Below are 12,646 nucleotides of genomic sequence, written 5' to 3' on the forward strand. Positions count from 1 at the left end.
TCAATTTAGATGAATTAATTTTTTTTTTCACAATAGTTTTTAACAATTTAATTTAGTGCAATTCCTTTACCCACTCCTAATTTTCATAATTTCAGAGAAGATGATTATTATGCGGATAATTTGACTTTTCTTGAATTAAAAAATAAAATTTAATATAAATGATAATGTAGTATATGGAGAGTTTTTTATTTTTTTAATAATGTGTTTCAACGTTTTATATTTAGAGTTGTTGATTTTTTTTTTATGTATGAGTTTGGTTTAGTTTCCATATTTGTTTTCGTATTTCTTTAATATTAATTTTTATATAATAATAAATGACTAATATATTTTTATGTCAGTTTTAACTAAAATTTCAAGGTAATGTCCAATAGAAGTTTATATAAAAAAAAAATTTCGAGTTTTATTCTATTCCTATATGTTACGCCACCCTTTCCTCATTTTTGCTGTGTCCAAAATGAATGGTCTCACAGAGTAAGAATTGAATGCTTAAAGCTACCACAAATTCTATAATTTTCGTAAACATTATGGAACCGTCGAGGGGTGGGAGTGATAGTTGTGCGACCATTAAAGAGGACCAAACAAACTGGTCAGATATTTTATTAATTTCCCTCACACATTTCTCTCTTGTTTTAAATATGTTGCCTCTTCCCATGAATCTCAACAACAAAAGTTTTCCTTGGTTGGTTTAAGGTGAAGGAATGGAAGCAATTAGCGAGGGAGAGATTATGGAGCCAGTGAGTCCAACAGGGCAATACTTGACAAGCTCTTCACTCAGTATTTACATTCTTGCTGTCATGGAAACTGAGCTTCCCATTATCGATGACTCTCAAACTCTCCCACTTCTTCACAATCTCTTCCTTCCCATCAACCCTCGTTTCTCCTCTATCATGGTAACCATCTTTTCACTTACATTTTTTATATTCTTCTCTTTTATAATTACTCATTTTTATATGTTCAAATATATATATTCAAAACTTTTTTTATTTTAAGGCATAACTAGTGAAGAATTTGGTATATATTATGTAATATGTCTTGTAGATCAAACACCTATTTTTTCTTTCTCGGGAAGTATATTTTTAATAGAGTATTTTTGTGGGAAATTTCCTGCATCTATCATAACATGCGTTTCTGTCACTCACAACAGTGGCTTCCAAGTTTAACTTTAAGATCTAGATAAGCTCCACCACTCAGGTGGTAAAGTAATTTTTTTTTCCAAAAAGTGCTAACAAAATGAAAAATGTGTTTATTGCAATTTAGTTTATCTGAATATTAAAACAAAAATCTAATATATAAGTAAGTTAATTAAATTTAGGCTTAATTACATGGATAATTTTCACTTTGGAGACACTGTCAATTTGGTTTCCATTTCTAAAAGATTTTTAATTCCGTTTCTAAATTCATTATGCGTCGACCATACATACGGAGAGAGCTCAACAAGTCAGATCAAGCTATCTAGATTTTTCATCTAGATTTCTTCATGTATTTTACTAAATTAATTAGACTTTTCACCGAACTATTTGACTTCTTGATACATCTTATTGAGCTCTAGGAATGTCTTGTTGAGCTATCTAACTTCTCTATACACTTTATTGAGTTTTCTGTATGTCTAACTAAGTTATTTTAGTTCTTCATACACTTAGTCGAGCTCTAACTATTTGAGTTTTCTATGCGTTTAGTTGAACTCTCTGACTGTTTTGTTGACCTCTCAACGCTTTGTTTTTTACTTTTCTTATTCAAATTTTCACATCAAAAAATCCTTATGTGTGACGTTTGTATATATTATCACGAAAGATGTCTAATAAGTTAGCATTGATGATTTAAACCACGTTAACAAAAAAAGATTGATTACTACACATTAATAAATTTGGAGATGAAAAAACGAAAACAAAATTAACACATTTGGGACCAAAGTAGAGACCATCCAATAATTAAGCTTAAATTTAAAACAAAATCGTGTGCATGTAAATATAAGGGTAGCAACCCATTTAATAGAATTGAATTTCCATCGACTTTAAAAATTCTTTCTTTAAAGTGCCTTTAATGCATATATAGCATCTGCGTAAATGCCCGGCATGACTAGCCTTCCTAAATTATGAAGAAACCTTCCTAAATTGACCCATGTTACCCATTCCCCTGCCCATTCTTTAGCCAAAATACATGCCTCTAATTACACTACCCAAAGTAAATTATACTTACACTTACACATTGCCTTCAACTTCTCTATGCCACACCTACCCATTACATAAATGACACCACAAATTATCTAATGTAAAATATTTAACATACATTTATTTATGTAGAATTATTTAAAGTGATCCGATAAAATATGACATAATAAATCCAACCAACATTATTAAGATATATTTTAATATTATTTTAAGATGTGATTTTAAACTAAATCATCTTTACAAAATTACTATTGTGATTTATACCGAATAAATTAATCTTATTTCTTTTCAAGAAATCCCCACACCATTTATTATATACCATCATTTTGCTTTATAGTTATTCCTCCACCAACGTTTTCTCATGGTATTCTTGTATGAGTCTAATATGATAGTTAATGTGATGGAAAAAAAGGGAGAAACAAAACAAACTGAAAATAAGATGAAAAAGAAGATAACTAGTTACAGACACATACTTTTAATCAAATCAAAAGAAAATGTGATGTTATGCATGCACTATATATGTATAAAATATACATAATTGATTTGATTAGGCATGTATGTACCCTTTTGCTGTTATTGCCTCCAAGACAAAAAAAAAAAAAACTGACTATGGATTTGAACAATAGATCAGGGACAAAAATGGAGATAAAAAGTGGAAGAAAGTTGAAGTGAAGCTTGAGGATCATATCAAAGTTCCTACATTTGAAAGTGGCAATAACTCTTCAAACTTGTTATATGATGAGTATCTTGATGAATACATGTCAAAAATAGCTGTGGAACACTTGCCACAACATAGACCCTTATGGGAACTTCACATTGTAAAGTACCCTACAAGCAAAGGCATGGGAACCTTGGTGTTCAAACTCCACCATGCCCTAGGGGATGGTTTCTCTCTCATGGGTGCCCTTCTTTCATGCATGGAAAGAGCTGACAAAGTCTCTCTACCCTTCACACTCCCATCAAGCCAAACACCCAAAACACCAATGTCCAACACCAAAGGGCTGTTCAAGAGATTGCCCTCCATTTTTCTTCGTACTGTTTCCGATTTTGGATGGAGCTTGTTGAAGAGTAACTTGATTGAAGATGACCAAACCCCCATTAGATCTGCTGCTGAAGACACCAAGACAAGACATATCAACATCTCCGATGTTTCTTTCTCCTTCGATCTTATCAAGGAAGTCAAATCTAAACTTGGAGTGGTAGGTCAAATCTTTCTAAACTTTCATATATCAAGTTCATTATTACACAGCTTTTAGGATAATAAATCTCACTTCCATATATCCATGTTTTTCGTAACTTAATTACCTTTTAATTCTCTTTAAAACTTGATTATTTTTGACGCAAAACACGCTGATATAATTGTTAAAAAATGAATTTTTATATTTAAAAACAAATTAAAAAATAAAATAGTAAATATAAAGTAGGTGTAAAAATTTATTGGGTACAAAAAAGATTAATTATGGCTTTATTATTATTTATTATTATTGTGGACTTTTGTCTTTCTCAACTTTGCCAAATTGGTCTCCTAACTTAATACTGACAATTTCAGTTTTGTTAATTTAATGATAATATACATATTGATGTGACATTACACATTGGTGGCAATGTATATAAATATTAAATGAGATTATAACAATTGAATTAACATTGAAAAGTAGGAAAATCCAATTAGAAATGTATTTTTTAAGCAACCATGTTAGTACATATACTATAAGAACTAGTTTTCTTCACGTGTTTAAATATGTTTAGCAAGTGTATTAATTATGTTTATTTTTGTTGGATAATGGTGTTATGGACATGAGGACAGAGCATAAATGATGTGCTTTCTGGGATAATATTCTTTGGAATTAGGCTATACATGGAAGAAATGAGTGAGAAATCAAGGGAGGATCATTCCACAGCACTGGTTCTGCTGAACACCAGAAACATTGAAGGGTACAAATCTATAAAGGAAATGGTGGAAAAGAGAAATAGCAATTCTGCATGGGGGAATCAATATGCCTTTTTGCATGTTCCAATTCCACAACTCACTGATTCCAAATATGCAAATCCTCTTCACTTTATTTTGGAAGCACATCAAGAGATAGCTAAAAAGAAAACTTCTTTCGCCACTCCTCTCACTGCCATGCTTCTCGATACACTCAGAAAACTAAGAGGAACTGAGGTACTTTTATATACACTTATTTCACACTTTATTTTCTTTTTCTTTTCAAAATATTATTATAAATTTTCAAATCTTAACTATACCTGATTAATACTACGACATGTTAACAACTTTTTTATAATAAACTACGTGTTATTATTTTATTGGTTTGTATATTTAAAACGAATCAATCACTCCGTATATATCGCTGCTGCATAGACAGTTGTAAAAGAATTGTAAAAAAGAAAATATTTTCCATAACAATGATTATGATCATTCTCTTGTGACTTTGTATCAGGCTGCAGCTAAATACTTGTACTCAACCTTGAGAAACTCAAGCACAACAATCTCAAATATGATTGGACCAGTGGAACAAATGGCTGTGGCTAATATTCCAATCAAAGGATTTTATTTCATGGTGGCTGGTTCACCTGAGGTATGTCTGGATTTTATTATTGTTCTTCATCTGTGTCAGTAATATCTTTTTTTAGTTAGATTTTTAATTTATTTTTTTAGTGTTACTTTTTACTGAATTTTAAAATATATAATCTTAAATTTTTTAATGTATTTCAAAACATTAAAATCAATATTTATTAATATTTTTTAGCAATTTCAAAAGTTGACAGAAAGTTTTTTTTCCACATAAATCCTAGTTTTTCCCAAGAACATACACGTGTTCCAGAATCATTGCTTTCTGCATTTACCAGCGACAATTAATGAACGGTGTGTATGTGGGTTTTGTTAGGTTGCACATCAATGCATGTCAACCAATCACATAGACCTAGCCCCCACATATTAATTAAAAGGTGACAGAAATTTATTGACTAATTAAACTAATATTTCTGTCTCTTTTCTATTATCATTTAATGTTTAATATAATATTAATGATGTTTTTTTATCAGTAGTATATTCTTACTTTTAATTTACAGCATCATAAGTAAATTTGCTTAAAATTAGTAAAAAAAATTATATCTTGAGTTCTTGTATTACATTATTATAAAATTTATGTGATCTTATTTATAAGAAACACGATAATATCAAGGTTTCAATGCAAAAAAGTACACATTTTTTTTATGTCAAATATAAAAAGTAAAATTATAATAAATATCAAATTAAAATATCAAATTAAAATATCAAATAAAAATTGAATAAAAGTTAAATAATTATAAAATATATTAAAAATAATTTGATTTAATAAAATTAAGAATTATATTTTTAAAATCGAATGAAATCATATAAAAAGATGTGTAATAATAGAAAAATATCTTAGAAATAAAAGTAAATTTTGTAGGATTATACACATTAAATATTAAGAGAGAAAACTCTGGAAAGAGATGTTATTCACTGTACAAAGGATTTATATGATTAAATACTTGAAATTAAAAATTAAATTTTTTTACATAAAAACTAAATAAATATATTAAGTAGACAAAATAATTAAATGTGTATTAAAAAATTTAAAAGAATTATTTATAAGTTTTCAACTTTTCTTTTGATATTTTGCTAATATATATATATATATATATATAATTGTTTTTTCGATTAATTAATCAAACTAGATAATTTCACGAGAATGATTTTGTTTAATTAAATTGTTTAGTTATATTTTTTTATTAATTTTGATTGTTTACCTTACCGAGAAAACGGATTAAAGAAAAAGAATTGTAATTTTATTAATATACATTGAAGTGATTTTTACCCTGTCATTTACTATTCATATTAGGTTTAATAGGTTAGGAGATCCTTATATTTGTGGGTTCGTTTCAATTGGGTTCTCCAATTTTGAAAGTGATCAATTTGGTTCTTAATTTAACAAAATTGAGTCAATAATATCTTTTCCGTTAAATATAATGGACGTCATTAACTTTTTATAAAGGATGCCTCAATATGCCACATGTTTAAAAAGTTAACGCTGTCCATTATATTTAACGGAAAGGGTATTATTGACTCAATTTTATTAAATTAGGGACCAAATTAATCACTTTCAAAATTGAAAGACCCAATTGAAACGAATCCATAAATATAAGGACTTCCGAACCTATTAAACCTTCGTATTACCAAAAATTTAACTATGAATAGATGTAACTTTTTAACATTTTCTTTTCAGTCGTTCTAGTTTGCTATCACTGTTTCATATTTGTTTACATTTTGAAAGAAAACATTTGATGGTTGCAGAGTCTGACCATGACAATCATGAGTTACATGGGAAAGATAAGAATTGCATTTGGAGTAGAAAAAGACTTTATCGATAAGCAATTGTTCAAGTCTTCTCTGGAAAATTCTCTTCAGATTATCATAGAAGCAGCAAGACAGATTAAGGCATAAAATTCATATTTTTTACTTTATTTATTTAATTGTGCTGTAATGATTCTGTAATATGATTTTGATTGTGGGTGTTAAATGTATTTATATTGAACTGGAACTGTATCACTACCAGAATGTATAAGTGTTTTGTTTTTTAATTCCAAGCATAATTTCAAAAGTACGATGGAAAAGTTTTGTTTTTAATTACTGCATTTAATAGGAAATGAGTTTTTAACTCTATTTCGTCTTAAAACTTAATTATCTTTTTGTTTTAAACTATATGTTATTAATATACAATTTTGTTGGTTAATATATTAGTAAAACCTAGCTAACAACTTCATCCAATTTAAAATAACTAATTCAAATATACGAATTAAGTATTGTAGAAGATATTAGCTTATACTGAAATTAACAGTTAATTTGTTCATCACATCGTTAATAACATTACAAAATACACATAAACATAAAAAGTCTTTCAAATTTAAAATATATACATATATATATATATATATATATATATATATATATATATATATATATATATATATATATATATATATATAAACATCACATTGTCAAAGATTCGGATAATTAGACCTAAGTTGAAGGAAGCTATTTTCAACAAAAAAAGGTTGAATCAAGTCATATGTTCAAATATTTTTAAAATAAAATTGTCTTAAAAAAGAAATTAAATTAATTTTTCAAATAAAAAAATTATAATATAAGATATTTCAATTACTTAATCCAAACATATTATTTACGAAGTAAAGAAAATTCAATAGTGAATAATTTAAATATAATGTATTTTAATTTTTTAACATTACTAATTTTTTTATCCAAACACAAGTTTAAGATTTTTTAGATTATATATCTTTTTCATTTGTCTCATAGAGATAATGACATCTCTTTCATCGTCCTGAACAAAAAAAAAAAAATACACCTTACGTATTACTTCTTTATATCCTTTTGTTTTTTTAATAGAACCATATCACAAAACAAATCAAGTATATATATTCAACTAATCTTTAAATAACCAAAAATAAAAAATAAAACAAACAAAAAATTCTAAATTTAAGAAAATAAAATTCCATAATTATGTAAGACAAGATCGTTTAAAGAAACTAGACTGTCTAGTAACTTGAGTTTCAAAGTTTAACAAACAACACTCAACGAAATATTAATTACAGAATATAACGACAAATGGTTAAAGGATAATACTGAATAAGTGTTTATCAGATATAACAATCTATCCATAGTATTGAACAAGATAAACATTTATAAAGAATATAACACTTAAAGTGAATTTTGTCTAAACACAAACAACGTTTGGTATAATGGAAACATAGTCCAAGTAATCATTGTGCTAAATGGTGATGCTTAGGAATCAATATCCAAACGTGTTAAGCCACTATGCATCTGACAGAACGAATTGTCTAAAATACCAGGATCACGCGCTAAATGTCATCAAATGATACATAACTATCCGATATCTCAAACATGTCTAATGCATAAACATAAAAAGACCAAATGCTATAGAACTCTTAACAGAGTGTTTAATCAACATTGTGCTTGAACAAGAGATATATCGTTTGAACAATATGACAAAGTGTCTAAGTGTTAGCTATGAGTAAGCATAACCAAACGGTGCACTAGACCTTAGACATCATTATGAAACATGCGTATAAAGTCTCCTTGAGGGTTATCAAAATTTGTGCTTGTAATCAAACACTAATTATGTTTGGATATTTAGAAGTGAATTAAAAAACTTATACTATTTAGCTCAATTGAGTTAAACGTTCTAGACAATTGTCTAGGGAAACTAGAAGTGGTTGAGAATACTTGTATACCAAGAGTGCTTAAACTCGTACTAGTCAGGATTGACTACGGGAACTAGGAGTTGTATTTAATACTTAGGAACCAGGAGTGGTTAATAATACTTGGAAACCAGAGGTGGTTGATAATACTTGGTGTATACTAGGAGTGATTTGTACTAATTTGTAATCTTTGAAAAATATTAGTGGAACCCCTTAAAAGTTCTTAAGGGAGACTGGACATAGCTCAGGTTGAGTGAACCAGTATAAGAATACTTGTATCATTGCTTCCCTTATTTATAACATTTTCCTAAATCGCTTTATTGAAAACATACGTCTAAGAACTATTACAGACCGTCTAACCCCTACAATAGTTATTAAGTGTTGATTTGTGAAAGAGTTTAAAAGCACTATTCAAACCCCTTCCCCTTTCTAGTGTTTTTTCTACATTTCAAATTCTACCCTTGTAGTTAGGACAACTCCTAAAACCGTTTCACAACTTCATTTGATATCCTATGTAAAAGGTTTCTTCCATAGTGTTGATAGGGGGAGCTATGTAAAGCTGAACTCATATCTCACATATGAGTTTTTGATGATGACAACATAAATGTTTTATAGTTTCTTGCACATGGCAAAATTGTTGCTTGTTTATATCTGTACATGTGCTTGAACTATCTGTGTTATGCATTCACTATTTACAAATGAATTTTTGGTGAAACACTTTACACATTACATATCTGTATGAATTAATCGATTACGCAGCTTGCTTAATATGTTAAATTCATCATATATCAGTACATGCTTAACAGTGGCAAAACATCAAGTTTTAACCAATTACATTATGGATATAATCGATTAAAACTCGTAGTTATGTCTGCACATGTTTACTGAGTGCATTGATGTGTTTTGAATAGAAAAAGTTTTCAAAATGCTTAAGTTTGAAACTTAACCGATTACACTAATTTCTTAATCGGTTAAATTGTGCATTGATTGAAAACCTTTTTCAAGAATAACCATAACTATCACAACAGACAAACTTTTAAATACTATGACTTACATGTTTTGGTTAATCGATTACATGCTCTGCTTAATCTATTAAATGCTGAAAATGTAAATCTGTTAATGCACAAGGAATTGCTTAACCGATTACATTAATAGCGTAATCGATTAAATTGCGTCAGAGTTGTGAAAATCTATAAATAGACGCATTGCTTCTGTTTTCAACAACTTTAATGAATCATACCTTTATGTGCAGGCATAACAGTGGCAAAACATCAAGTTTTAACCGATTACATTATGGGTATAATCGATTAAAACTCGTAGTTATGTCTGCACATGTTTACTGAGTGCATTGATGTGTTTTGAATGAAAAAAGTTTTCAAAATGCTTAAGTTTGAAACTTAACCGATTACATTAATTTCTTAATGGTTAAATTGTGCATTGCTTGAAAACCTTTTTCAAGAATAACCATAACTATCACAACGAACATATTTTTAAATACTATGACTTATATGTTTTGGTTAATCGATTACATGCTCTGCTTGATCTGTTAAATGTTGAAAATGTAAATCTGTTCATGCACAAGGAATTGCTTAACCGATTACATTAATAGCGTAATCGATTAAATTGCGTCAGAGTTGTGAAAATCTATAAATAGACGCATTGCTTATGTTTTCAACAACTTTAATGAATCATATCTTTAATACCCGACATTGTTTGTTGAGATTTATTACAAGAGCATCCTACTCTCTTCAAGAATCAAGAATTCATACATTTGGATATTTTCATCAAGATTCTTTGAAGAATTGAAGAGCTTACATTGGCTGGTCACTTTCTACACATCAAGGTGTACTGTACCAGATCTGTTTTTATTTGCAATCAAGTCTGATTGTTGTTCCCTGTTGCTGCTGGCCAAGAAGAAGGACTTAGAGGAGATCTTGTGACTTAGAGTTGGGTATCTCTAAGGGTTGACAAAAAGATAATTGTTCTTTCTGGGTATTTTTGCTATAAGTGATTTGGAGTTGTGAGGAGAGTACAGTAATTTTTCGAAAGTTACTCAAACTTTAATCGATTAGGTTTTCAGTATAATTGATTAAATCGATCCTGATGGTATCTGTTTCTCAAAAAATTGAAGAAGGTGCTTCCACAAACAGATCACCTTTGTTTGAAGGAGAAAACTATCCCTTTTGGAAAATTCGAATGAAGATTTTCTTGGGATCAACTGATAAAGATGTATGGGATGTAGTGATAAATGGTCCATATGAGTCTGTTAAAGTGGTTAATGGCAAAACTGTGAAAAAGAATTTCACTAAATGGAATCTGGACGAGAGTAGAAGAGCTCATTATGATGTGAAGGTAAAGAACATCATTTCCTCGACACTAACTATGGATGAATTCTTCAGAGTATCAAATTGCACTTCAACAAAGGAGATGTGGGATGTCCTAGAGGTTACTCGTGAAGGAAGATATGAAGTTAGGAGGGCCAGGAAAAATTCTTTGATCCAAGAGTACAAAATGTTACGCATGAAGGCTTATATATGATGTCTAGAAACGTTTTACTCACATTGTTAATCATCTAACTACTATTGGAAAATCATTTAACAAGGAGGAAATTAATATCAAGATTTTGAAGAGTTTGAACAGAAACTGACAACCAAAGGTTACTGCAATTTTAGAATCGAGGGATCTGACTACAATGAATATGACCACCTTGTTTGGGAAGCTTAGGGAACATGAGTTTGAACTAGGAAGATTGAGGGAGGAAGAAGAAAGTAAGCAGAAACATTCAATTACCCTCAAGACTACTAGTAAACACAGTTCAAGAAAGCATGACTGTGATGCAGACTCAAATTCAGTACTGCCAGAAAAGGAAGTATTAAATATGATGGTAAAGAAGTTTTCAAGATTTATGAAATCTAGAAATCTAGAAATTTTGTATATGATTTTGCAAGGAATGCTAGAGGCAACAAAAGGAGAAGCAAGGTTGTCACTCCTACCTGCTATGAATGTGGCAAAGAAAGCCATATAAAACCAAATTGTCTTGTCTTGAAAATGAAGCAAAAAATTGATGAAAGATCAAATCAAGACAAAAGGAGGAGCAAGCAAAAGAAGGATTATATTGCTTAGGAAGAATGTGATTCAGGTTGCTCTTCTTCAGGTGATGAAGATGATCAAAGTCTAAAAGAAGAGAATAACATATGTCTCATGGTGGGCCCAGTGAACTTAGAAAGGAGTGGATGCAGTTTCAATGATTAACCAATTCACATAAGATATGATCAACTGTTGGATGCCTTTCAAGAACTACATGCAGAAGCCATGAGGCTCCAATACAAGGTTAATTGATTAAACAGTGAGAAAAAGGATTTTGAATACAGGATAAATAACCTTGTTGATGATAATACTTGTTTGAAATTTGATCTTGATATTGCTTTACAGTCTATTAAAGATGCTAAAACTGAAGTGAAAATTGTTGTTAAAGACTATACTGATTCCCTGCTTACCTAGAGAAAATTGACTATTTTACTAGAACATTATCTAAGTTTACTCTAGGCAAATAAAATTTGGAAGCAGTACTTGGTTCTCAAAGAAGGGTCATAAATAAACAAGGCATAGGTTACTTTGCAAAAAGTGAAAGAATTAATTCAAAGAAATTTGCTGATTTGAGTAAATCTTCCTTTGTTACATGTTTTTACTGCAATACTATTGGGCATATTTCAAAATCTTGTTATTTCAAGAAAGTTGGTATCCCATAGGGAACATACAAGTGGATTCCTAAGAAACCAACTCCTACCACTAACATAAAAAGCCCTAAGTTCATTTGGGTTCCTGCAACCAAACCTTATGATGCTTTCACAGGGAAGTAAAACGAACTGGAGGCATAAAGACTCAAGAAAGGCTTAAAGAATGAATCAAATACTTCTTGAGGTCTACAAGTGGTAACAAGATTTTATTTCTGTAAATCATGCATCATTTATTCAATGTAACATTCATATTGATGTATGTGATTGATCTATGCTGATTTAGTGTGATATCTTGTATGAAAACATGTTCTGCGAATTTTAATCGATTATATAAAGATATTAATCGATTAGACTTTTCTCTGTATTTCACTATTTTTCAAAAACTGAGATTAGTCACATTTTAATCGGTTAAAGTACTTATGTAATCGATTAATATTCATCATTGTTTGTTGTGATTGCTTTTTCTGTGTATTGATATGA

General features: G+C 29.4%; 1 protein-coding gene across 3 annotated transcripts; it reads left to right on the top strand.

Annotated features, from left to right (window-relative positions):
- The first annotated feature begins 450 nt into the window (after positions 1 to 450).
- On the top strand, positions 451 to 6,811 carry LOC108345096 (wax ester synthase/diacylglycerol acyltransferase 4). Of its 3 annotated transcripts, none has more exons than XM_017583668.2 (6): positions 451 to 586; positions 691 to 890; positions 2,795 to 3,367; positions 3,976 to 4,332; positions 4,610 to 4,747; positions 6,487 to 6,811. In XM_017583668.2, exons 2-6 carry the CDS (start codon positions 699 to 701, stop codon positions 6,634 to 6,636), a joined length of 1,410 nt encoding a protein of 469 aa, XP_017439157.1. In that variant the 5' UTR covers positions 451 to 586; positions 691 to 698; the 3' UTR covers positions 6,637 to 6,811. The 3 variants fall into 3 exon arrangements, with proteins under 3 accessions (XP_017439157.1, XP_052723612.1, XP_017439155.1); XM_052867652.1 differs by lacking the exon at positions 451 to 586 and adding an exon at positions 5,057 to 5,117 and having other exon boundaries at positions 609 to 890; positions 6,487 to 6,623; XM_017583666.2 differs by lacking the exon at positions 451 to 586 and having other exon boundaries at positions 612 to 890.
- Positions 6,812 to 12,646: the final 5,835 nt, after the last annotated feature.

Source organism: Vigna angularis, chromosome 8, assembly GCF_016808095.1.
Source record: "Vigna angularis cultivar LongXiaoDou No.4 chromosome 8, ASM1680809v1, whole genome shotgun sequence".
Lineage (NCBI taxonomy): Eukaryota > Viridiplantae > Streptophyta > Magnoliopsida > Fabales > Fabaceae > Vigna > Vigna angularis.

Coding starts and splice junctions, on each gene's coding strand:
- LOC108345096 (XM_017583668.2), top strand. CDS start 699: ATGGAAGCAATTAGCGAGGGAGAGATTATGGAGCCAGTGAGTCCAACA. Junction 891..2,794: donor CTCGTTTCTCCTCTATCATG/GTAACCATCTTT, acceptor TTTGAACAATAG/ATCAGGGACAAAAATGGAGA. Junction 4,748..6,486: donor TGGTGGCTGGTTCACCTGAG/GTATGTCTGGAT, acceptor TGATGGTTGCAG/AGTCTGACCATGACAATCAT.